This window comes from Mobula hypostoma, chromosome 28 (assembly GCF_963921235.1).
Source record: "Mobula hypostoma chromosome 28, sMobHyp1.1, whole genome shotgun sequence".
NCBI lineage: Eukaryota > Metazoa > Chordata > Chondrichthyes > Myliobatiformes > Myliobatidae > Mobula > Mobula hypostoma.
Window position 1 is genome coordinate 4,390,922 of NC_086124.1, and position 26,423 is coordinate 4,417,344.

At 46.5% G+C, this 26,423-nt stretch overlaps 1 protein-coding gene and 1 long non-coding RNA gene across 7 annotated transcripts; both read left to right on the top strand.

Annotated features, from left to right (window-relative positions):
* The first annotated feature begins 2,711 nt into the window (after positions 1 to 2,711).
* On the top strand, positions 2,712 to 14,332 carry med18 (mediator of RNA polymerase II transcription, subunit 18 homolog (yeast)). 6 transcript variants are annotated; one of them, XM_063035422.1, is made up of 4 exons: positions 3,281 to 3,336; positions 5,671 to 5,768; positions 8,381 to 8,961; positions 11,899 to 14,332. In XM_063035422.1, exons 2-3 carry the CDS (start codon positions 5,696 to 5,698, stop codon positions 8,938 to 8,940), a joined length of 633 nt encoding a protein of 210 aa, XP_062891492.1. In that variant the 5' UTR covers positions 3,281 to 3,336; positions 5,671 to 5,695; the 3' UTR covers positions 8,941 to 8,961; positions 11,899 to 14,332. The 6 variants fall into 6 exon arrangements, with proteins under 6 accessions (XP_062891495.1, XP_062891493.1, XP_062891492.1 ...); XM_063035425.1 differs by lacking the exons at positions 3,281 to 3,336; positions 11,899 to 14,332 and adding an exon at positions 2,712 to 2,732 and having other exon boundaries at positions 8,381 to 11,780; XM_063035423.1 differs by lacking the exon at positions 11,899 to 14,332 and having other exon boundaries at positions 3,267 to 3,319; positions 8,381 to 11,780.
* Positions 14,333 to 20,789: 6,457 nt separating this feature from the next.
* On the top strand, positions 20,790 to 25,447 carry LOC134339034 (uncharacterized). The gene is made up of 3 exons (XR_010016336.1): positions 20,790 to 20,803; positions 22,874 to 23,038; positions 25,347 to 25,447. It is a non-coding gene; the product is annotated as an uncharacterized LOC134339034 (long non-coding RNA).
* The last annotated feature ends 976 nt before the right edge of the window (positions 25,448 to 26,423 follow it).

Sequence of the window (26,423 nt, forward strand, 5' to 3'; positions counted from 1 at the left end):
GGACACAAGCAGCTTGGAAATTCCCTGATGTGGTAATAACCGCTGTTTTAAGTACTGAGCAGAATAAGATTCAGGAACAAACAGAGAGGGCAAGTTGACTTGCAAGGCCATTCTCATCTGCTAATTGCCCCTGAATTCCCTGTAAGTGAAAGGAAACAGTGGGTAAAATAAGAACGTTTTCTGTTCCCCTCCTGAGTTCATAGTTGAGCTGACATGAGATCTGTCCTCGGGGCTTTTCTAAGCGTTGTGAATCCTTGAATTTAATCAACGGTTCTAAGGCACACATAAGAACCACTTCACGCAGCTGGCACAGAGCGCTGTAAAGGAATGACTCTACGTGTATTCAGTCCTGATGAGGGTGTTCAGCCCGAAACATCGACTGTTCATCCTCCTCCAAAGTTCAAAGTTCAAAATTTATCAGAGTACATATACGTCACCATATACAACCCTGAGATTCATTTTCCTGCGGGCATACTCAACAATTCTATAGAATAATAACTATAACAGGATCAATGAAAGATCAACCAGAGTGCAGGAGACAACAAACTGTGCAAATACAAAATATAAATAAATGGCAATAAATAGTGAGAACATAAGACAATGGGATAAAGTGTCCTTAAAGTGAGATCATTGGTTGTGGGAACATTTCAATGATGGGGCAAGTGAGTGTAGTTATCCTCTTTTGTTCAAGAGCCCGATGGTTCAGGGGTACCTTAGATAGAAACATAGAAAATATATGCAGGATTAGGCCATTCGGCCCTTCGAGCCTGCACTGCCATTCAGTATGATCATGGCTGATCATCCAACTCAGAACCCTGTACCAGCCTTCCCTCCATACCCCCAATCCCTTTAGCCACAAGGGCCATATCTAACTCCCTCTTAAATATAGCTAATGAACTGGCCTCAACTGTTTCCTGTGGCAGAGAATTCCACAGATTCACCACTCTCTGTGTGAAGAAGTTTTTCCTAATCTCGGTCCTAAAAGGCTTCCCCTTTATCCTCAAACTGTGACCTCTCATTCTGGACTTCCCCAACATCAGGAACAATCTTCCTGCATCTAGCCTGTCCAATCCCTTTAGGATTTTATATGTTTCAATAAGATCCCCCCTCAATCTTTTAAATTCCAGAGAGTATAAGCCTAGTCGATCCAGTCTTTCATCATATGAAAGTCCTGCCATCCCAGGAATCAATCTGGTGAACCTTCTTTGTACTCCCTCTATGGCAAGAATGTCTTTTCTCAGGTTAGGGGGCCAAAACTGCACACAATACTCCAGGTGTGGTCTCACCAAGGCCTTGTACAACTGCAGTAGTACCTCCCTGCTCCTGTACTCGAATCCTCTTGCTATGAATGCCAGCATACCATTCGCCTTTTTCACCGCCTGCTGTACCTGCATGCCCACTTTCAATGACTGGTGTATAATGACACCCAGATGCTGCCTGACTTGCTGAGTTCCTCTTGCATTTTGTGTGGGTTGCTCTGGATTTCCAGCATCTGCAGAACTGCGTCAAGTGTTTACCCTCTAATGCCCTGCTGATGGTGTTTGGTGAGGAAGGGACTGTATCCTTAGACCTCCTCCTCCACAGGTCAGAGAGGATTTCTTCCTTCTGTCACCAGTCTCTGAGCTTAAATTGGAATAATGGGGTATTAAAGAGTTCTAAGTGCTTTTACATTCCATCAGTTTATAACCCCGTCCTTCCCTGGATTTAGGGGAGGGCAGAGATCTTGCTGGGTGTTGAGGTTGGAAGGGCTTCAAAGATTTGAAGTACATTATCACAAGATCAGAAGACAAAGGAGCAGAAGTAGGCCATTCGACCCATCGAGTCTGCTCCGCAGCTCCCCTATGAGCTAAACTATTCACCCATCTAGTTCCAACTTCTGGCTTTTTCCCCATATCCCTTGATACTCTGACTAATTAGATACCTGTCAATCTCCTCCTTAAACACCCTCAATGATCGGGCCTCCACAACTGTACGTGGCAACGAATTCCACAAATCCACGACCCTCTGGCTAAAAAAAATTCTCCTCATCTCTGTTTTAACTGGGTACCCTCTAATTCTAAGACTACGGCCTCTTGTCCTGGACTCACCCACCAAGGGAAACAACCTTTCCACATCTACTCTGTCCAACCCTTTCAACATTCGAAATGTTTCTATGAGATCCCCTCTCATTCTTCTATAATGAATACAATCCAAGAGCCGACAGACGCTCCTCATATGTTAGCCCCTGCATTCCAGGAATCATCCTCGTAAATTTTCTCTGAACTCGCTCCAACATCAGTACATCCTTTCTAAGATGGGGGGTCCAAAACTGACTCCCACACACTTCCCCCCTCCCCTCACACGGTCTCAGTAATCACCCTGATTTATGAATGGACATTGAACCCATGAACACTGCCTCACCGCTTTCTGTTTGCACTACATATTTAATTTAACTTTTTAAATATATATATATATTTCTGGTTCTGATTCTGAATCGGCAGCTTTGCCACCGGCTCCGTTATCACACGGCTGATTTGGAATCTTGCTGTGCCTGGGGTGGGGGGATTATTGAGGTGGTGGGGGTAGAGGCGAGGTGGGGGGGGTGAAGATCCCACGGCTTCATGTTGAAGGTAAATGGGGGGGGGGGGGTCCTGAGGACAAACCCCACTTTTGACACCGGCTCTGTTATCACACTGCCGGCCTTTGGTATCTTATTGAGCCATGTCCCAGGCTGAGGGGCGCCGGGGACACAGGTCCGCAAATCCCGACCCGACACTCCGGGATCCGAGCCGCCGGATCCCGACCCGAAACTCCGGGATCCGAGCCGCCGGATCCCGACCCGAGACTCCGGGATCCGAGCCGCCGGACCCCGACCCGAGACTCCGGGATCCGAGCCGCCGGACCCCGACCCGAGACTCCGGGATCCGAGCCGCCGGACCCCGACCCGAGACTCCGGGATCCGAGCCGCCGGACCCCGACCCGAGACTCCGGGATCCGAGCCGCCGGACCCCGACCCGAGACTCCGGGATCCGAGCCGCCGGATCCCGACCCGAGACTCCGGGATCCGAGCCGCCGGATCCCGACCCGCCGGACCCCGACCCGAAACTCCGGGATCCGAGCCGCCGGATCCCGACCCGCCGGACCCCGACCCGAAACTCCGGGATCCGAGCCGCCGGACCCCGACCCGAAACTCCGGGATCCGAGCCGCTGGATCCCGGGGCCCCGAATGATTTCAATTCAATAACCCGAGAGCCGGAACCTTCTTTCGGGACCCGCGCTCTCGTCCGGACGGTATTTCCAGCCGGAAACTCATGACCGTCGGTTTGAGGAGTCCGTCCGGGTAGGGGCTTTTCTGGTGTAAGTAGGGAGGGGAGGAGGAGGAGGGAAGAGGAGGAGGAGGAGGGAAGAGGTGAAGAATAAGAGGGCGGAGGGAGAGAGCGGAGGAGAGCGGAGGGAGGGAGAGGAGAGGAGGGGGAGAGGAGAGGAGGGGGAGAGGAGAAGAAGAGAAGGGAGAGGAGTGTATTTCAGTGCATCTCTAAATGTCTTTTAAACATAGTGATTGCATCTGATTCCACCACCACCTCTGGCTGCGAGTTCCAGCCATCAGACTCCCTCTGTGTAAATCAAAATGTAAAAGTCCAGTTTATTGTCATATGCACAAGTAAACATGCACAGATGTAACGAAAAACTTACTTGCAGCAGCATCGCAGTCATGTAGCACCAGATAAATAGCATTCACAAGAAGAGCATAAATTACAGACAGTTTTTTTACACGAAGAAGCACTATTTGACCAAAAAAAGAACAGAGCCCATTTCCCTGCGTAGTCGCCGTAGGGTTACTATACTGAGATAGTCATTAGGATTTTGCTGGTTGGGTCAAGAGTTCCTCAGACCCCAGAATCTGGTTTGTCATCACTGACATATGTCATGAAATTTGTTGTTTGTGGCAGCAGTGTGGTGCTTTAAAACTCCTTTAAATCCCCTTTCCAATTCCTTCCTCTCAACTTAACGTCAATGCTGAAGAGTTGATGGGGTTATGTGGAGAGCAAACTGGGATTTGTGTAATTGGGTGTTTGGTTGGCAAGGATATGTTGCACTGATGGGTCCATTTCCATACTGTAGGTCTTGAAGGCAACCACATTACCGTCATCAAATCCAGCTCCCAACCAGCCCCAGACCACTCCTGGGGCTCACTGTTGGCATAAAAATATTGTGCTAATTTTTATGTTTGTGTTTCATTATGTAGAAGGTGGGTGGGAAAGGGGCCACACTGACCTTTTACTACTTCTCATCTGCCTCGCGATTCCCCCTGGGTCCCCTCCACCTTCCCTTTCTCCTATGGACCGCTCTCCTCTCCTGTCAGACTCTTCCTTCTCCAACCCTTGACCTTTCCCACCAATCACCTTCTAGCTAGCCTCCTTCCCTTTCCTCCCACGTGTTTATTCTGACATCTTCCCTCTTCCTTTTCAGTCCTGATGAAGGGTCTTGGCCCAAAATGTTATTCATTTCCATAGATGTTGCCTGACCTGTTGAGTTCCTCCAGCATTTTGTGTGTGTTGCTCTGGATTTCCAACATCTGTAGAATCTCTTCTGCTTCTGAAAGCAATTTCCATGTTAGTACAAAGCGATCATGGTGTTGCATTTACCCTATCTATGAGGAGAGGTGAGGCCTCCATCAGTCAGGGTTACCATGGATATTGCACCCTAGCTGTCTAGATACACAAGCCAGGGCAGTACGATATGGAGAGCAAGCTGTTGCCCATGTAGCAAGCTCTCCCTCTCCACGCATCTGATGAACCCAAAGGAATGGAAGAGACCAATACAGTTTGGTACCAGCAGCATTGCAGTAGTTGCCTGTCAGCACTGAACTCCATGTAGGACTGCCTTAGGGACTCCAGCTGCGGAGTTTTCCCTCGGGGTTCACTCCCGAAGCCTTCCCCATGAGTGGGTGTAGCTGCAAGGCAGCCGAGATTTGAGATCAGAGTTTTCCTTCCCCTAGAAGAGCTGCCAACCATGGCTGACAAGCCCCATCTGCCCGAAGCGACTGGTTTTAAGGCACCAGTGACCTGCTTTTGCCCCTTCTCCTGTCAGTGGAAACTGTTCTGCCAGGCTCAGTAACTATGCTCTGACTTGGTTGTCAGAGGCTATTTGAGATGCACGCCATTGGGAGCATTTAACAGGTAGTGGGATCTTGTCCTTATTACCACCCCTGGCTATAACAACCTTAAGGAATCACCGTATCTATACTCATCTACACCTCCCCTCGATCTTCTATGTTCCAAGCAAAAAAGTCCTTAACCTATTCAAACTCCGGGCCTCCAGTCCCATCAAATTCCTTGTAAATTTTTTCCTTATTGACATCTTTCCTGTAGGTAGGTGATCAAAACTGCACACAGTAGTCCAAATTAGGCCTCACCAATATCTTGTACAATTTCAACATAACATCCTATCTCCTGTACTCAGTACTTTGAATGTTGAAGGCCAATGTGCCAAAAGCTCTCTTTACGGCCCAGTGACGCCACTTGCAATGAATTATGGATTTGTACGGTCAGATCCCATTGCTGTAGGTTGGTGTGTATGGTTGTGGTTTACTCTAAATCTGAGTATGCATATAAATGAGTATCTATTAACTGTTCACCTGGCCCACCTCACAATACAGTCTTGTTAACAGCAGTTTTTTTGTTATGTCAGTCAGGTTGTCTGAAGACATCTCAGCATGGAGGCCCCTCCTGTGACTGTGATGCCAGTTATCGGTGGAGCCATCAACATGATGGAGTACATTCTACAGGGTATGGAAAGCGGTTCCTCTGATTATATTGCAACACGTGCAAAATCTGCGGGCCAGGCAGCATCTTTGGAAAAGAGTAAACAGCTGACGTTTCTGGCTGAGACGGGACAGGACTGGACAGGAAGTGAAGTTAGAGTGAGAAGGTGGGGGGGGAGGGAGGAGGAAACACAAGGTGGCAGGTGATAAGTGAAACTGGGATTTTATTTCATTGTTTTTGAAACAGAGATGTTATTGTTGCTAAACAGAGATGTGGAGGAATTTCCTTATCCAGAGAGTGGTGAGTCTGTGTAATTCATTGCCATAGATGGCTGTGGAGGCCAAGTCATTGGGTATATTTAAGGCAGAGGTTGATAGGTTCTTGATTAGGCAGGGCTTGAAGGGATACGGGGAGAAGACAGGAGATTGGGGCTGAGAGGGAAAATGGATCAGCCATGATGAAATGGCGGAGCAGACTCGATGGGCCGAATGGCCCAACTCTGCTCCTCTATCTTACGGTCTTGTGTTACAACCCCAGTTACGGTTCTGTAAAGCGTTATACATACCGCTATGCTGCCATGCTGTCCTGGTCTCAGACTTGATGTGTCTTTGGGATTTTGTATTGCAAATGTATTTGTAAAATCTCATAGTTATGTAGGTAGCATTGTAATATTTTGTCCACAGAACACTGGAGCAGAATGACACCAGTTGGCCCATTGAGTCTGGTCCATCACGGGGCTGATTTACTTTCCCTCTCAATTCCATTCTCATGCCTTCTCTTACTAATCAAGAGCCTATCGACCTCTGCTTTAAATATACCCAAAGAATCGACCCCCGCTTTAAATATACCCAATGACCTGGTCTTCACAGCCATCTATGGCAATGAACTTCACAGATTCACCACTCTCATCTCAGTTCTATCTTCTTCTTAGGCATCCGTTAGTCTTGCGAGACCATGGATCTGCACCTGGAAAGTCTTCACTGTCCAGGGCGCAGGCCTGGGCAAGGTTATATGGAAGACCAGCAGTTGCCCATGCTGCAAGTCTCCCCTCTCCACGACACCAATGTTGTCCAAGGGAAGGGCATTAGGACCCATACAGCTTGGCACCGGTGTCGTCGCAGAGCAATGTGTGGTTAAGTGCCTTGCTCAAGGACACAACACACTGCCTCGGCTGGGGCTCAAACTCACGGCCTTTAGGTAGCTAGTCCAATGCCTTAGCCACTTGGCCACGTGCCCACACTCTCAGTTCTAAAGGGACATCTTTCTATTCTGGGATTGTGCACTCCGATCCTGGACTCTACTAATATAGGGACTCCCCATCGCTGTCCACTCTACCTAAGCCTCTCAGTATTCAGTAGGTTTGCAAATCAAGACGGAAAGCCATGCACTTGAAAAATCTGTGGCAGAAGTAGAAAACAGGAAGTGGTAGTTGTTGTATTGGCAACTATGGAGAAGTGCAAAGGGTTTTCTGAATATTAATGAAGAGACTGGAGTGTAAATAATGACATCAAGAGCTGCTGGAAATCCAGAGCAACACACACAGAATTGTAGAGGAACTCAGCAGGTCAGGCAGCATCTACGGAGAAGAATAAACAGTCGACGTTTTGGGTTGAAACCTGTTATGGGTGCATGTGGATTACGCATCATTACCCTGCTATTTGTTCCTCTTGGTACTGACACACAATTGGCTGATTAGAGATTTGCATTACCGAGCAGGTGTAGCTGGTAAAGTGGCCCCTGAGTGTAGGCCGGTATTAATAGACGTGAGGCACGCACACAAAACGCTGGAGGAACTCCTGCCTGTTGGTGACTGTGAGGACACAGTATGGCCCCGATGGAGGGGTTCTTCGATGATGGGTCCTGAAGAAGTGTCTTTGTCCGAAATGTCGACTGTATATTCATTTCCACAGATGCTGCCTCCAGCACCTTGTGTGTGTTGCTTTGGATTTCCAGCGCCTGCAGAACCTCTCGTGTTTTTGATGATATATGTGGCCTTGTTGAGGAAATATGTCCTGTAGATACTACCGATGGTGGGAGGAATGAGGCTGTGACCCATCAGCCACTACTCTCTACAGCTTTTAGCGTTCCTGCTTATTCGAATTCCGCACCAGGCGATGAAACACCCTTCTGGTTCTAATCCAAGAGCCTTTGCACACGTGCCCCAGGCAGTGCATTGCAGGCACCCAGCACTCTGTGTAAAAATAAAACTCGTCCCCATACGTCTGCTTTGAACTCTCCACTTGCACCTTAAATTCATTGTGTAGAATTCCGGCTGTTCACTGAGCCCAACCCTTTGTTTCTCATGTAAAAATAAAACTTGTCCCCACACATCTGCTTTGAACTCTCCACTTACACCTTAAATTCATTGTGTAGAATTTCGGCCATTCACTGAGCCCAATTGTTGGTTTCTCATGTAAAAATAAAGCTTGTCCCCACACATTCACTGACCCCAGCCGTTTGTTTCTCATGTAAAAATAAAACTCGTCCCCACACATTCACTGAGCCCAGCCGTTTGTTTCTCATGTAAAAATAAAGCTCGTCCCCACATGTCTACTTTGAACTCGCCACTCACACCTTAAATTCATTGTGTAGAATTTTGGCCGTTCACTAAGTCCAGCCATTTGTTTCTTGCGCAGGAAGTGTGCTGGACCAGAGCTTGGAAAGCCTTCTCCATCGCCTGCGTGGACTTTGTGACAACATGGAGCCAGAGACGTTTGTCGATCACGAGCTGGTCTTCCTGTTGAAAGCCCAGCAGGGAAGCCCGTTTATCCTCAGGGCGCGGCGCTCCGTGGACAAGCCTAACGTGCCGTGGCTCCTCCGCTACCTCGGGCAGCCGGAGATCGGTGACAAGAACAGGTCGGCCCTGGTGCGCAACTGCGTGGACATCGCCACGTCGGATAACCTGACAGAGTTCCTCACGGAGATGGGCTTCCGGATGGACCACGAGTTCGTGGTGAAGGGCCACATCTTCCGCAAAGGGATCATGAAGATCCTGGTGTCCAAGGTCTTTCGCATCCTGCTGCCCAACAACCTGGAGAACATCGAGCCCCTGTCGCTGTCCTACCTGGTGGAGCTGAATGTGGTGGCTCCTCCCGGCCAGGACGCCGTTTCAGACGACATGAAGAACTTTTCGGAGCAGCTCAAGCCTTTGGTTCATCTGGAAAAGATTGACCCAAAAAGATTGCATCAAGTGTAGTGAAACATCCACGGTGTGTGGGTAAGATTGTCCGTGGGACTGAGAACTGTGCCTGCTTCGTTCGCTGAACTGTACCGGGGGGTGGGGGGGGTGATTGATAAGTTCGTGGCCTAAGGTAGAAGGAGTCAATTTTAGAAAACCTAGCACATTTATTTTTCAACATAGTCCCCTCCTACATGTACACACATAGTCCAGTGGTCGTGGAGCATACGGGTCCCTTCTTTGTAGAAGTGGTCCACAGCAGGGGTGATTGATAAGTTTGTGGCCTAAGGTAGAAGGAGATGAGTTATTAACTTCAAACCTTCTGCATTATCACTCAGAGTGCATGTAATGAGAGCATCTTGGACCTCCAGGTGGTCCATAGCAGGGGCGATTGATAAGCTCGTGGCCTAAGGTAGACGGAGATGAGTTATACAGCTCTCGTTACGTGCAGGTGCAGGTCAACTCTTTGAGTGATTATGCAGAAAGTTTGAAGTTAATAAACTTATCAGTCACCCTCGTAAACAGTTTTGTAATAAACTCAGGATTTCTTTTGCTGCTGCTTTTTCTTTTTATTTATTTAAGAACTTTGAACAATAATCAGGTTCAAATTTCTTTGTCAGATCTACATTTTTACCCAGAGGATGGGAAATCGGTGCAGTTTATTGCCGGAACTGGAGGCGGAGGCCAAGTCAAAGTTTACCACTCTGACTAAAAGAATTCGTCCTCATTTCTGTTCTAAAACGACATCCCTTTATTCTGAGATTGCGTCCTGTGGTTTTAGACTCTCCCAGCACAGGAAACATCCTCTCCACGTCCACTCTATCAAGGCCTTTCACCATTCGATAGGTTTCAGTGAGTCACCCGTCATTCTTCTGAATTCTAGTGAATACAGGCCCAGAGCCATCAAACACTCTTCATGTGACAAGCCGTTCAATCCTGGAATCGTTTTTGTGAACCTCCTTTGAACCCTGTCCAGTTTCAGCACATCCTTTCTAAGTGCCCAAATCTGCTCACAATTCTCCACATGAGGCCGCACCAGTGCTTTATAAAGTTTCAACATTACATCCTTGCTTTTATATTCTAGTCCCTTTGAAATGACTGACAGGGGACGATGAGCTTGTCCAAATCTAGACTTTTCAATCTGTACAAAAAAGAAATTGCATTTGCCTTCCCCACCACAGACACAACTTGCAAATTATCCTTTAGGAAATCCTGCACAAGCCCCTTGCACCCCAGTTTTTTGTATTTTCTCTCCATTTAGAAAATAATCAACTCTTTCATTTCTTCTATCAAAGTGCATGACTATACATTTCCCAACACTGTATTCCATCTGCCTTTTCTTTGCCCATTCTCCTAATGTCTGTCCTTCTGTAACCTCCCTACTTCCTCAAAACTGCCTGTCTCTCCACCTATCTTCATGTCGTTGCAAACTTTGCAACAAAGCCATCAATTCCATCACCCAAATTATTGACATGAAATGTAAAAAGAATTGGTCTCAACCCAGACCCCTGTGGACTAGTACCTTTCCTGTACTCGTAGCTTGTTAAGCAGCCTCGTGTGGTCTGAAAATCTAAGTACACAACTTCAGCCGATTCTCCTTTCTCTGTCTTGCGTACTATTTCAGTTAGGGGCTGAGGGAGGACCCTGACTGCAAGCTTTGTGGGCAGCGGGGTTCACTGGCACACATACTGTCAGGATGCAAAACAGTTTTAACACAATGTTGGGTATAGGTGGCACCACTCTTTTTGCAGTTGTCATCCAGTCTTTCCTGGTTGTCAGGCATCTTTACCTCTTGCCCGCTGGGGTCTGTGAGGAGGTAGCATGGGGTTGGAGGTACGAGGTGGGGGGGGTGAGGAAATCTTTGATGATGGGTGTTGTTTTCTTGAGTCAGCATCCCTTATAGATAGTACTATTGTTGGTTTCATTATTGAGGGAGAGTGCAGAGCACACCAGGACACCAGCATGAAGAATACTCAACTGAACTGTATTGATAAACCTGGACAATAAATATTTTGCTTCATGTTTATTGTTAGATGTATCTTATGGATTTTGGGCTGGTGATCATGACAATCACTATGAAATTTCCCTACATGCACCATTTTAAAAAAACAATGATATTTGTTATTTCAATTCATAATCCAAGTCAGAATAACTGATGCCAAGGTTGAAGAAGGCATTTTTGTTGGGTCATCAATGACAGGCAATTCAAATAACTTCTAGTGGGACAGGAGAAAATCACATGGAAGGCATTCAAGGATGTTGTGAAATTTTCTTGCCAGCTACAGAGCACCAAACTACATGCAGCTGGTTGACAACATGCTTCAAACGTACAAAACCATGAAGTGCAACATGTCACTTCTTAGCCATCCGTTAGTCTTGCGAGACCATGGATCTGCGCCTGGAAAGTCTTCACTCTCCAGGGCACATGCCTGGGCAAGGTTGTATGGAAGACCAGCAGTTGCCCATGCTGCAAGTCTCCCCTCTTCAGGACACCGATGTTGTCCAAGGGAAGGGCATTAGGATCCATACAGCTTGGCACCGGTGTCGTCGCAGAGCAATGTGTGATTAAGTGCCTTGCTCAAAGACACAACACGCTGTCTTGGCTGGGGCTCGAACTCACGACCTTCGAATGCCTTAACCACTTGGCCATGTGTCCACACAACATGTCACTATAGCTTCATTTTCTGCATTCCCATTTCGACTTCTTCCCTGCAAATCTTGGTGTGGTCAGTGACGAGCATGGAGAAAAGTTTCACCAGGACATTGCGATCAGGGAGAAACGGTATCAGGGCAACTGGAATCCATCAATGCTGGCTGATTATTGTTGGGCACTTCAGCAAGAAGCCTCAGACACTGAGTACAAATAAAAATCATCAACAAAACATTTTTAGCTTAGTTGAATTATTGCAAAGTGTCAGCACCATTATGGAATTAAATGCATTATATTCAATAAAAGTTAATTTCTTGTTTTTCCAGATTCCTACGTGATGCAAGTAGTCTTCAAGGCGTCTATCATAAACAAAAAAACATTTCTGAGGAAGAATCACTTTCAAAACATTTGTTGTCCAGTGTAATACTGCTTGTACAGTATGTGAACTCCTCCCATGTGGGTGTGGCTAACTGAATGGAGTAGGAACAACACTATTATCTACCACTGCACTGATGGTGGGGAGGGATGTGCCCGCTATATATTGGCCAGAGTCCACTACTCTCGGCAATTTTTTCAAATTGTACTAGACTCTGTTCCATCATTCGTATTCCCATCTAAGGGCCTCTTGCAATCTTCTCTTATATTGCATGCACCATCCACCCTGTGTAAAAACACGACTTGCCCCGTACATCTCTTTTGAAATTACCCCTCACACTTCAAAAGCCTGCCCTCGAGTAGTAGACGTTTTGGCACTGAGGATAAAGATACTGACTGGCTATCTCTGCCTCTCGTAACCTTATAAACTTCAGTTCAGGGTGAGCGGTGACACTGGGAGGCTTGCCCGCTGCTGGACAGCCCGGAGAGAGGGCTGAGCTGATGGGACGTGCGCGGTGTGCTGGGCGCCCATTGAACACATGTCGCCATCTGGTGGCCAGGTTGGGAACAGCAGCCGGTCTCCATTCATCGACATATGCCGCAAATTTTGTTAAATAATGGATAAATAGAAATTAAGCAAGTAGTGAGGTAGTGTTCGTGGGTTCAGTGTCCATTCAGAAATTGGATGGCAGAGGGGAAGAAGCTGTTCCTGAATCATTGAGTGTGTGTCATCAGGCTCCTGTACCTCCTCCCTGATGGTAGCCAAGAGAAGACGGTATAAACTTGGTGATGGGGGTCCTTAATAGTGGATGCTGCCGTTTTGAGGCATTACTCCTTGAAGATGTCGTGGATAATATGGAGGCTTGTGCCCATGATGGAGTGGACTAATCTTACAACTCTTTGCAGTTTACTTTGATCCTGTACAGTAGCACTCTGCCCCTTACCTCCATACCAGACGGTGTTGCAGCCAGTTAGAATGCTCTCCCCAGTACATCTGTAAAGATTTGCAAGTGCCTTTGGCGACGTACTGAATCAACCCAAACTCCTAATGAAATATAGTCGCTCTCGTGCCTTCTTTGCGGCAGCATCGATATGTTGGGCCCAGGATAGATCCTCAGAGATGCTGACACCCAGGATCTTGAAATTGCTCACTCTCTCCACTTTTGATCCCCCTGTGACTGGCGTATGGTGCCACTGGAAAGGTTAGCTCTCATTGCCCGCTGTTGAACAGCCGGGAGAAGATCTAATCTGACGGGACATGTGTGGTCTGTTGGGTGCCCGTTAGTCAGCTGAACACGTGGAGCCACCTGTTGGCCAGACTGGGAACAGCGGCAGATCGTCGTTAAACTTCAGAATCAAGTCGTCACTTTTTATTGTCATTTCGACCATAACTGCTGGTACAGTACACAGTAAAAACGAGACAATGTTTTTCAAGATCATGGTACTACATGAAACAATACAAAAACTACACTGAACTACGTAAAACAACACAAAAACTACACTAGACTATAGACCTACCCAGGACTGCATAAAGTGCACAAAACAGTGCAGGCTTTACAATAAATAATAAACAAGACAATATGCACAGTAGAGGGCAGTAGGTTGGTGTCAAGCCAGGCTCTGGGTATTGAGGAGTCTGATGACTTGGGGGAAGAAACTGTTACATAGTCTGGTCGTGAGAGCCCGAATGCTTCGGTGCCTTTTGCCAGATGGCAGGAGGGAGAAGAGTTTATATGAGGGGTGCATGGGGTCCTTCACAATGCTGTTTGATTTGCGGATGCAGCGTGTGGTGTAAATGTCTGTGATGGCGGGAAGAGAGACCCCGATGATCTTCTCAGCTGACCTCACTATCCGCTGCAGGGTCTTGCGATCCGAGATGGTGCAATTTCCTGAACCAGGCAGTGATGCAGCTGCTCAGGATGCTCTCAATACAACCTCTGTAGAATGTGGTGAGGATGGGGGTGGGAGATGGACTTCTCTCAGCCTTCGCAGAAAGTAGAGACGCTGCTGGGCTTTCTTGGCTATGGAGCCGGTGTTGAGGGACCAGGTGAGATTCTCCACCAGGTGAACACCAAGAAATTTGGTGCTCTTAACGATCTCTACGGAGGAGTCCTCCATGTTCAGTTTTATTTTCACTGACATATGCCATGAAGTTCCTTTGCTTTGTGGCAGCAGCACAATGCAGTACATTTAAAGATTATTACAGGCGACAATAAATATAATAAATAGTATAAAAAGAGAACAAAATAGTGAAGTATTTTGGGTTCATGGACTGTAGAAATCTGATGGCAAAGGGAAGGAATCTTTCCCTAAAAAACCGAGCGTGCATTTTCAGGGTCCTGTGTCTCCTCCCTGCTGTTAGTAACATGGCCGGGGGTGGGGACGTGTCCTGGGTGGTGAGGGCCCTTAACGATGGATACCGTATTCCTGAGGCATCACCTTTCGAAGATGTCCTCGACGGAGGAAGGACTAGTGTTCAAGAAAATGAAATCTCAGGGTGGTATATGGTGACACCAGTGTACTTTGATAATAAACTTTGCTCTGAACTTTGAACTTCAGTGTGCATGTTGGAGCTGGCTGAGAAACATAACGTTTTTCAAATAAAGCTAACTTTAATTCCTTATCACGGCACAGAATATTACTGTGACCCGTGAGAAAGAGTGTTCAGTAGGTCAGCTGTTCTTCGTAGATCAAGTTTATGGGGTGACACTGTTACAGCTCGGGCTGTCCCAGAATTCTGAGTTCAGTTCCAGCCCCCTCTGTTAGGAGATCGTACATCTGTCCCGTGAGTGTGTGGGTGTGCTCCGGGTGCTCCAGTTTCCTCCCGCAGTCCAGAGACGTACCGGTTAGTAGGTTAGTTGGCCATTGTAAATTATCCCGTGATTAGGCTGCGGTTAAACAGGTGGATTGCTGGGTGATGCGGCTTGTTGTGCTGGAAGGGCCTGTTCCACGCTATAAGAAGCAAAGAGGATTGGTTTAAAAAGCTGTGATCAAATAGCAGAGCACACTTGATGGGCCAAATGGGCTAATTCTGATCCCGGGCTTTGTCATTTCATGGTTTTACCGCTGTGTGTGTTCTTCAGGGTGGTAGCCAGGACTCAAACCTCCTTAGCTGCTTTTGCAACGACCTTCCGTCCATTCTGAGGTCACGGGAGGGGTTGTCCAAGGTCACGTACAATGTTCATTTCCACTTGTGTCTCCTTGTCCCGTGAAGTAGCCGTGCCCACACACAGCAAGAGCTAGACAACATCAAGCAGAGGTTGATGGGGAAACAAGTAATGTGCACACCACAGAAGTGCTGGGCATGACTGTTGTGACTGTCACTGAAAGCCTCTGGAGAGACACGCGGCTAATAGTCTAAAAGATTTGGCACCCACAAGCTGACAGTATTTGGAGTCACTCTGGAGGGAGGCTCCCTGATCCAACATTACATCACATTTTTATTTGCTAAAGATCAAAGGTAACAACAGGGCAATTCTACAGTTACAATGCATTCACAATGCTTCCTCTGAGTTACAAATGGTTTCCAAACACCGAGATCTTCAGATCAACACTCCAGACACACAAAATCAATGTTAATCACCACTATCTCTCAGCTGCATTCATGATAATACAGACGCAGACATCTCAGGTCAATGAGATATTTATTGCATTCATGCGTATACAGTCAGCTCAGGTCAATGGGATATTTATTGCATTCATCCATATGCAGTCATCTCAGGTAAATGGCATGTTTGTTACATTCATGTATATGTAGTCATCTCAGGTTGTGGGTGTTTCCTGGTTTGCAATCAGCCCCAGTCTGCAGCTCCAGGAGCTACATTTTAATTTCAATCTACAATTGACATTCAGATCTGAATTGACATTCAACTGCTGTTGAAATTAACATTAGTTATATTCTATAACTCCAGAATATGCCCTGACAATGACCATCTCCCATTAGAAACAATCAAACTACCTTCTTTTGACATCGATAACATTGCCATCACTCTCTCCCCACCATTACCATCCGAGAGGACATCAAAAGATTCTGCAGATCCTGGAAATCCAGAGCAACACCCACAAAATGGAGGAACTCAGGCCAGGCAGCATCTGTGGAAGGGAATACGTGGTCGATGTTTCGGGCTGAACCCAGATGAAGGGTCTCAGTCTGAAAGATTGACCGCTTATTCCCCTCCATGGATGCTGCCTGACCTGCCAAGTTCATCCAGCATTTTGTATGTGTTGTGATTGTCTAGAAATTCAAATGGAGCTGGTGATAGAGGGTTTGGAATCAGACGTGAGATATTTAAAAGGGACATCAGATATGTACCACACAACGTATTTGGAATAACCTGCTGGAAACAGTGGCTGAGGTGGTAACATTAGCAACATTCAAAGACCTTTTAGAGTAAGTGCATAGATAGAAGAGGTTTAGAGGGCCATAGGCCAAACACAAGCAGATGGGGCCAAATGCCCTGTTCATGTGCTGTTCATTTCTATGACTCAATGGGAGAAGCTCACTGGACAACACAGTTAGCAGGGTCGAGACGGGCCATCGTTTACAGCCTGCTTCAATTCAATTCAATTCAACTTTAATTGTCATTCAGCCGCACATGAATGCCCATGAATACAACCAAACGAGACAGTGTTACTCCGGGACCAAGGTGCAAAACAAAGCACCAACAGTCACACACGGCACAAAGGACACATAGCACATGCAAGGTCGCAAGCAAATAAAATACAACCACGCAAAGAAGTCCAGACTCGAGCCGCAGAAATCTGCAGCTGACCACAATAGAGATTGTCTTCTGCTGGGCGAACACCAGGGGGCAGCACAGACCCAAGCCCTCCCCCCACCCCCAGCTCTGATGTCGCACCACGGCTTGAGACCTAGTCCTCGCTCATACAAGGTCGGTGCAGTAAGGCTCTACAGCTCTATGACAGCTGGCCAGAGGCTGGTATTGGACAGTAAATGGCTCACTGTCTGTTCACCATCCATCCAGCGTCAGTCCAAATCAGAATCACGTTCATAGTAACCACATCCCATCTCAGGGAAAGACGGGAGCTTCAGGGCACACCAGAGCATGTCCTCCTCCAAGCTGGGCAATATTGCCACTTGGAAGTTGGCATGGACATTATCATCCTTCTTTTGGCAGTGTTGTTTTTTATTTCATTTGGAGTGGTACAATGTTCCACATTTGTATTTGTCCTGATAAGTTGCCTTCAAAATCATGCACAAAGAATTAAAACTTCATACTAAAGATGGTCAGGTTAATAAATAGAAATTTGATAGAACCTATCAAATTCTCTATAATCATTCTGCTTTTGGGAATGAAAGGGACTGAATGTGTCTGGTCTCTTTCGATTTTGCGTTTCATATTCTGTGCTAGAGATCCTGCAGACGCTGGAAATCCGGAGCAACTCGCAAAAAATGCGGGAGGAACTCAGCAGGTCAGGCAGCATCTGTGGAAATGAATAGATGGTTGATGCTTCGTGCCGAGTCTCTTCTTCGCGGCTCAGTTCGTCCGAAATGTTAACTGTTTATTCATTTCCATACATGCTCCCAGCATTCCTCCAGCAATTTGTGGGTGTTGCCTTTTATATTCTGTGTTTTTTGCTCATGTTTTTTTATTGCTGTTTACGTAGTTATTTTTGCACGTGGAGTGGGGGACGTTTGATGTTTTCCTTTGAACCGTTTCCATGGTGTTTCTTTGTTTCGAGGCTGTCTGTGGGGAAGACAAATCTCAAGGTTGTACACTGTGTACGTACTTTGGGGTAGCATGGTAGTGTAGGGGTTAGCACAACGCTTTACAGTACCAGCAACCCTGGTTCAATTCCCTCCGCTGTCTGTAAGGAGTTTGTATGTTCTTCACGTGACTGTGTTTGTTTCCTCCGGGTGCTCCAGTTTCCTCCCACAGTCCAAAGGCGTACCGGTTGGTAAGCTAATTGGTCATTGTAAATTGCCCCATGATTAGGCTAGGTTTAAATTGGGGATTACTGGGTGGTGTGCATCGAAATGCCGGAAGGGCCTATTCTGTGCTGTACCTCAGTAAATAAATAAATGAATACACACATACATAAAGAAATGAACAAACAAATAAATAAATGCTCTTTGCATCTTGAATCTTTGAAAGAGTTACCATATAAGAACCTAGGCCAGTATTCACTGGAATTCAAAAGAATGGTTGGGGGGAGATCTTGTTGAAACCTATCGGATGTTGAAAGGCCTCGATAGAGTGGGTGTGGAGAGGATGTTTCCTATGGTGGTGGAGTCTAGGCACAGCTCAGAATAGAGGGACGTCCATTTAGAACTGAGATGAGGAGGAATTTCTTAGTCGGGGAGTGGTGAATCTGTGGAATTTGTTGCCATAGGCGCCTGTAGAAGACAAGTCAATGGGTATATTTGTGGTAGAGGTTCATATGTTCTTTATTAATCAGGATATGAAGGGACACGGGGAGAAGGCAGGAGACTGGGGCTGAGAAGGAAATGGATCAGCCTTGATGTAATGGTGGAGCAGACTTGATGGGCCAAATGGCCTAATTCAATTCAATTCAATTCAGGTTTAATTATCATTCAACCATGCACGAACATTCACGAATACAGCTAAACAAGACAGCATTTCTCTGAGAGCAAGGTGCAAAACACAGTACCACACAGTCACACACAGCACAAAGCGTGTATAAGATAGAAAGCTACAGCTACTCAATAAAAGCGTCTAAGCTCCAAGCCAGCCAAAGCTGTTGAAGTCTGCAGACGAGAACAACAGTGCTTGTCTTGTGTCGAGTGAATAGTGGGGGGCCAGCACCGACTCCAGCCTGGATGGTGCACCACACTGCCCCCCGGTGGAGTGGACCAGCTCCGACGCCTCTCACCTGGCGGCTGTAAACAGGTGACACTGTCGCTTGAGGCCTAGTCCTTGCTACGACAGAGATCACGCAGCTCCCCCACCATCCACGCCCCCCCCACCCTCCCGCTCTCAGCCAGTAAATCAGTAAATCGAAATTGCGACATTCCACGTTCACAATGTCCAAAGTAGCCCTGCAATCACTAGAAAAGCGACCAAGATAGTCACTCACTCGCTATTAGACTGTAAGCCTCTTTCGACTCAGGCACCAGCACAATGCATGCCTCCTTCATTCTCTCCACCAACGAGCAACTCGCTGATGGGGTAGACCTGCAGTACTTTCAGTTCTTAGTTTTCAGCAGGATCTTGGGCTCATTAAAAATAAGTTTAAATATGACAGTAGTACCTTTTGTTCACCCCATAGAAACTGCTGTGACCGAACATGTAGCCATTTTAGCAGAGATTTCTGCTCCTTAATCTTATGGTCTAATGAATGGGCAGCAGTTTGTGAGCTTGATCTGAGCTCATAAGGAATATTTATGATGCAAAACTATACGTTTTGATTGTCCATATCAACCTGCGACAAATAAAACTAGTCTTTAATCTGTGAAGATGCCCTGAGACTTGGGCTTGTCACTTCCTGCACACTTTAGCTATTGTGCTTGATGTGGTTCGACAGCAGAGGGCGCATGAGGTACACCACTCGTAACGGCTTCATCCGCAGATGGAAATACTGGACAGAAACCACAATAATCTGGAATTTAGTTTCAACATTCTAAGTATTATCAAAGTATGTATACAGAATCCAACTCTGAGATTTGTCCTCCCACAGATAGCCACAAAACAAAGAAATACCGATCAATTTTCCTGCATGACAAAATTCATTGCAGCCAAATCAAGCCTCGCATCCAGGTTTATGTTCCTTTATAATGTCACCACCCATGATGTTTCTGCTGATGGGAGGACCTAGCCAAAGTAAGACGTGGATTTTATTGACCCAAAAGAAACGGTAAATGATTTCAGGAAGTCAAGAGCTCCCGACCAGGCCCCTCTATTCATAAACGGTGGGGTGTTGGAAAGGATCTCTAGTATCAAGTTTTTGGGGGACGAACATCGCCGAGGAGCTCTCTTGGTCCGTTGTACAGCTTAGATGGGTATCTTTGTCAGCAAGAACCAGTTGGGCTGAAGAGCCTGCCTGTGTGCAGTGTAATCCTTTGACTCACTGATTCAAAGGGTCTCTCTGAGACACTGGTTCCCTCTCCACTTCCACAGCAATTTTCCCTTTTACGTTAGATTTCCAGCATCTGTGCTATTTTCCTTTTGGATTTGAGGACTGAGTTGTTTGCAGCTGTTTACTTGGTTTGTGTACAATTCTCCCCTTAATTCTCTTTTTCAAACCAAAAGTAATCTGTGCTTTATAAGACCTTGGTCAGCATTGGTCTGAACAACTGAACCTCTTGACCGTGTCTGCATGCTTTTATACATTGAGTTGCTGCCCTATGATTGGCTGATTAGATATTTGCATTAACGAGCAGGTGTACCCAATAAAGTGGCTGCTGAATGTAGAAATTTTTTATACTGCTTAAGTCCTCCACGTCAGCGTTATCAAAGGAAGATGCTCCGTCAGACCATGCAAGGAGACGATCGAAGAGTTGGTCAGAGTGGTGGCCTTTAGAGGATGCCTTAAAGGAGGAGATTGTGGTGGAGAGCTTTTGGGAAGGTCTGCAGAGCCTAGAACCTCGTCTACCTCTACTCGATCTTTATCCCTTCCTCCATTCCCTGACCTTCTGTCTAGCTAAATGTCCCTTAACTATCGTTATGCTACCAGGACAGTGTGTCCCTGGCACCCACCACTCTCCGTGTAAAAATAACTTCCCTCTTATGTCGGCATCTTACGAAGCCTTGGAAATGCATATGAGGTCAATTTCAAACTGTGGTGAAGAAAGACTCACCCAGGCTGGAAATGGCAGCGTCAAGGGGGCATAATTTGAAGGTGATTGGAGGAAAGTATAAGCGGGGGATGTCACAGGTAGGTTTTTTACACGGAGTGGTAGGTGTGTGGAACGTGCTGTCAGTGGTTGTGGTACAGGCAGGTACATTAACGACATTTAAGAGACTCCTAGATAGGCACGAGCAGCTGGTGCACATCACCAGTCCTGGTAGACATTCTTTGAAGAGTATTGATAATGGCTGGGGTCACCCATCTTGTAAAGCCACTGCCTAGAAAAAGACATTGGTAAACCATTTCTGTAGAAAAATTTGCCAAGAACAATCATGGTCAAAAAGACCATGATCGCCCACGTCGTACGACAGGGCACGTGAACGATCGTACAGTGAATGTGATGTCAATAATTCGATTTTGACAACACTGCATTATGGGGGCTGGAAACTTTGACCATTGCACACCTCGTACAACACGGCACATAATGACCAAACAAACGGACTTTAATCTAAATACTGTGACTCCAAGAATTGCTAATTACTGATAATTACCCCCTAGTATTGGACATTTTGCCCTGCCAATCCACTCTGTGACTCTTATAATTTTGTATACTTCTATCAAGTCAACTCTTAGCTTCCGAAGCTCCAGAGAAAATAATCCAAATTTGCCCAACCTCTCTTTATGGCTGACAGTCTCTAATCCTGGCTGCAAACTGCTCACTCTCTTCTGTACCCTCTTCAAAGTTCCACATCCTTCCTATAATGCACCGATCAAAACTGCACCCAATAATCCAAATGTGCGGCCTCACCAAAGTTTTACACAGCTGCAACGTGACTCCCCAACACGATTGCTATGTTAGCCTGGCCCTTGTGCAGGATTCCCTAGAAGTTTATTTATAGGTTGAGTCGGTGGAGAGGAAGGCAAATGCAAAGTTAGCATTCATTTTAAGATGAGTAGAATATAAAAACAAGGATATAATGTGGAGGTTTTATAAAGTACTGATGAGGGCTCATTTGGAGTATTGTGAGCAGCTTTGGGCCTCTTATCTATGAAAGGATGTGTTGACATTGGAGAGGGTTCAAAGGAGCTTCACAAAGCTGGTTCCAGGATTGAAGGTCTTGTCACATGAGGAGCATTTATTGGCTCTGGGCCTGTATTCCCTGGAATTCAGAAGAAGGAGGGGTGACCTCATTGAAACTTATCAAATGTTGAAAGGCCTTGATAGAGTGGGTGAGGAGAGGATGCTTACCATAGTGGGGGAGTCTAAGACCAGAGGACACAGCCTCAGAATAGAGGGGTGTTCTTTTAGAATGGAGATGAGGAGGGATTTCTTTTGCCAGAATCTGTGAAATTATTTGCCTTAGGCATCTGTGGAGGCCAAGTCAATGGGTATATTTGGGCAGAGGTTGACAGATTCTTGATTGGTCAGGGCATGAACAAGTGCGAGGAAAAGTAAGGAGATTGGGACTGAGAGGGAAAGTGAGTCAGCCGTGATGAAATGATGGAGCAGATTCGACGGGCCAATGGCCCAACTCTGCCACTATATCTCATGGTCTTATGTTCGACGGGTTTGGGTTAGCAAGTTGTGGATTGCCCTGTTGACTCTGGAAGTGTGGTGACACTTGTGGGCTGCCCTCCGTACATATTCCAACTCCGTTGGTAGTTAATGTGAAGTAACGCATTTCACTGTTTGGCCACACATTTTAATTCCACGTCCCATTCCCATTCTGATATGTCTACCCACGGCCTCCTCTACTGTAAAGATGAAGCCACACCCAGGTTGGAGGAACAACACCTTATATTCCGTCCGGTAGCCTCCAACCTGATGGCATGAACATTGATTTCTCAAACTTCCGCTAATGCCCCTCCTCCCCCTCGTACCCCATCCGTTATTTATTTATATACACACATTCTTTTTCTCTCTCTCCTTTTTCTCCCTCTGTCCCTCTCACTATACCCCTTGCCCTGGGCTTTCTCCCCCTCTCCCTTTTCTTTTTCCCTTGGCCTCCTATCCCACGATCCTCTCATATCCCTTTTGCCAATCACCTGTCCAGCTCTTGGCTCCATCCCTCCCCCTCCTGTCTTCTCCTATCATTTCGGATCTCCCCCTCCCCCTCCCCCTCCCACTTTCAAATCTCTTACTAGCTCTTCTTTCAGATAGTCCTGATGAAGGGTCTCGGCCTGAAACGTCGACTGTACCTCTTCCTAGAGATGCTGCCTGGCCTGCTGCGTTCACCAGCAACTTTTATGTGTGTTGCTTGAAATTCCAGCATCTGCAGATTTCCTCGTGTTTGCATTTCAACGTTTGCTTTGATGTGACAAGTAAGGCTGATCTTTAAAATACCAATACTCTACTGCTTATTCTGCAGGTGTTTACTTAAGGTTGTCATATCTGGAGGTGTTAGTGGGGATAAACTCCCACTATCTATTAAATACTCCCAATGCAGCGCACCTTAAATAGCCTCTGACAACCAAGGCCGGCTCGTGTGTGTGTCTTAGCTACTAAGCCCGGCGGAACCGTTTCTACTGTGAGGAGGAGGGGGCAAAGGCAAAGGTGCCTTAAAACTAGTCGCTTCTGGCAGATGGGGGTTGTCAGCTGTCGTTGGCGGCTCACCTAGGAGGGGAAAACACTGATCTCAAACCTCCCCTGTCTTGCGGCTGTACCCACTCATGGGGAAGGCTTCGGGAGTGAGCCCTGAGGGAAAAATCTGGAGCTGGATCCCTAAGATGGTCCTACGTTGAATTCAGTGTTGATTGGCAACTCTTGGTGCCAAACTGTATCTGCCTCTGCCATTTCTTTCGATTTATCAGCTGTGCAAAGCGGGAGAGTCTCCTACGTGAATGACAGCTTGCTCTCGATATCGTACTGCCCCGCCTGGCGTATCTAGACAGTGAGGGCACAATATCTATAGGCGACCCCGATCGGCAGAGGCTTGGCATTCCGTAGGTACTGACACCCTGTGTGGCAAGTATTAGCCATTCTCGTGTTGAATGCACTGCCTGGATTTCTCAACCATACCCTGCAGATTATTTATGTCTCCCCCTTCTGCTGTCCCCAGCCAGACTTGTGTTCTGCAGTTTATAATTAGGACTATGTTGTATAATTAGAATTTCCTTTTTGATTCATTAATTAAGTAGACATTTATTATTCTTATTGAAATAAACTTTAGGAAACCAATTAGAATAATTCAGGAGTAAAATCTAAATAATTTAAACATTGGAAAATGTAAAGCACTTTTAAATGTGATAAATGTCACGGAGGTACAGATTTTTCTCTTTTTGTCTTTTATGGATCTTTTTCAGTTTCACAAATAGCGAGCCACTTTACTTTATCTTTTTTGGCCCTGGCAGCTTTCGCGGACAGCTGCCTCCCAAATAGTGGATCAGTTGTGCCTCAGCTGGGATTTATTATTTCATGTGAGGGATAGAATTCCTCTTTAAATGGGAGAATATTTGCCTGTGGGCGCTGATTAGGAACCAGTTAATGAAATAAGGATGAGCGTCAAGCATTTAGAGTTCTAGAGCTCTGCAGTGCAAAACAGGGCCTTCAGCCCATCTAGTCCATTGCAAGCCATTATTCTGCCTAGTTCCATCCATCCATTCCTGAACGTAGCTCTCCATACCCCTCCCATCCAAACTTCTCGCACCATCGAGCCCCACCACTTCCACTGGCAGCTCGTTCCACACTCTCGCCATCCTCTCTCAGGTCCCCCTTAAATATTTCACCTTTCACCCTTAACTTATGACCGCTAGTTCTCGTCTCACCCAACCTCAGCGGAAAAAAGCTTGCTTGCATTTACCCTATCTACACGCCTCATAATTTAATAAACCTCTATGAAATCTCCCCTCAACCTCCTACGCTCCAGGGAATGAAGTCATAAGCTATTCAACCTTTCCCAATAACTCAGGTCCTCAAGTCTCGGCAACGTTCTTGTAAATTTCTTCTGTACTCTTTCAGTCTTATTGATATTTTTCCTGTAGGTGGGTGACCAGAACTGAACATAATATTCCTAAGTTAGACTTTACCAAAGTTTTATGCAACTTTAACATAACACCTGAACTCCTGTACTCAGTATTTTGACTTATGAAAGCCGATGAGCCAAAAGCTCTCTCTATGACCCATTCTACCTGTGACACCACTTCCAAATTCTGGTCCCTCTGTTCTGCCACACTCCACAGCCCCCTATCACTCCTGGTCTGTCCTCCCAAAGTGCAACACCTCGCACTTGTCTGCATTAAATTCCTTCGGCCATTTCTCAGCCCATTTTTCCAGCTGGCCCAGCATGCTGAGTTCCTCCAGCATTTTGTGTGCTGATCCCAATTTCCAACATCTGTAGAACCTCTTGTTTCAGCCATCTCCAATTCTCTGTTGAACCGATCGACCACTTTGCAATCTGAACTCTGAAGTGTAGGCTCCACGGAGTTGAAGGTCAGGTCTACCTGTCCAGAGAAGTTTGGAGAAATATATGGATGGGGGGGGGGGTTAGGGAGGAGGGGCTTTGGTCTAGGTGTGGGTCAATGGGATGAGGTAGAATAACAGTTTGGCATGAACTAGATGGGCTGAAGGGCCTGTTTCTGTGCTCGTGTGCTCTGTGACTCTATTGTCACCACTCCATTCTCTTGCCTTAAGAGAGAAGAATTTAACATGTGAAGATTCACAACATCCGCTTGTGAATGATACATGGAAAAGCCAGTCAGCTCCATCATGGGTGCTAGCCTTTGTAGTGTCCGGGCGTCTTCAAGGAAGGGAATGCCTCAAAAAGGCAGCGTCCATCGTTAAGGACCCTCAACACCCAGAACGCATCCTGTTCTCATTACTACCATCAGGGAGGAGGTACAGGAGCCTGAAGACCCCTCTTCTCATTAATTTAACTATTATATATATACACACACTGTAATTCATGTTTTTCTATTATTATGTATTGCATTGTACTGCTACCACAAAGACAATAAATTTCATGACATACGCCAGTGATATTAAACCTGATTCTGATTTTAAACTCCTCCTTCCATGTAAGTCAGTGGTTCCCAACCTAAGGTTCACGGACTCCTTGGTTAACGGTAAGGCATTAAAAAAAAGGTTTGAAAACCCTGATTCTAAATTGAGGTGGCACAATAGTGTAGAGCTTAGCACAACACTTTACAGTACAGGTGACCTGGGTTCAATTCCCGCCACTGTCTGTAAATTCACCCCGTCACCGCTTGCAATTTCTTCCGGGTGCTCCGGTTTCCTCCCACAGTCCAAAGACGTACCGGTTGATAGGTTAGTTGGTCATTGTAAATTGCCCTGTGATAGGCTGGGGTAAAATTGGGGGTTGCTGGGTGGTGTGGCTCGCAGGGCAGCAAGGGTATGTTCCCTGCTGTATGACAGTTAATTAATTAATTAACCTTTCCCACTCAACATCATAGCCATTTACCTATTTATCTCTTGCTACTCACCACTGTTAGCCGTTGCTTCAAGAAGGCAAAATCCATCATCGTCATGCCATCTTCTCTCAGCTCCCATCGAGCAGGAGGTACAGAAGCCTGAAGTCCCACACCACCAAGTGCAAGAACAGATCCTTCCCTTCACCCATTCGGTCCTTAAACCAACCACCACAACCTTAATCACTGCTTAATCTCCTTCCAGTTAAAAAAGACCCTCCCCCTACCCACCCTGGCCTCTTACCTCTTCTCACCTGCTTATCACCACCTCCTGGAGACCCTC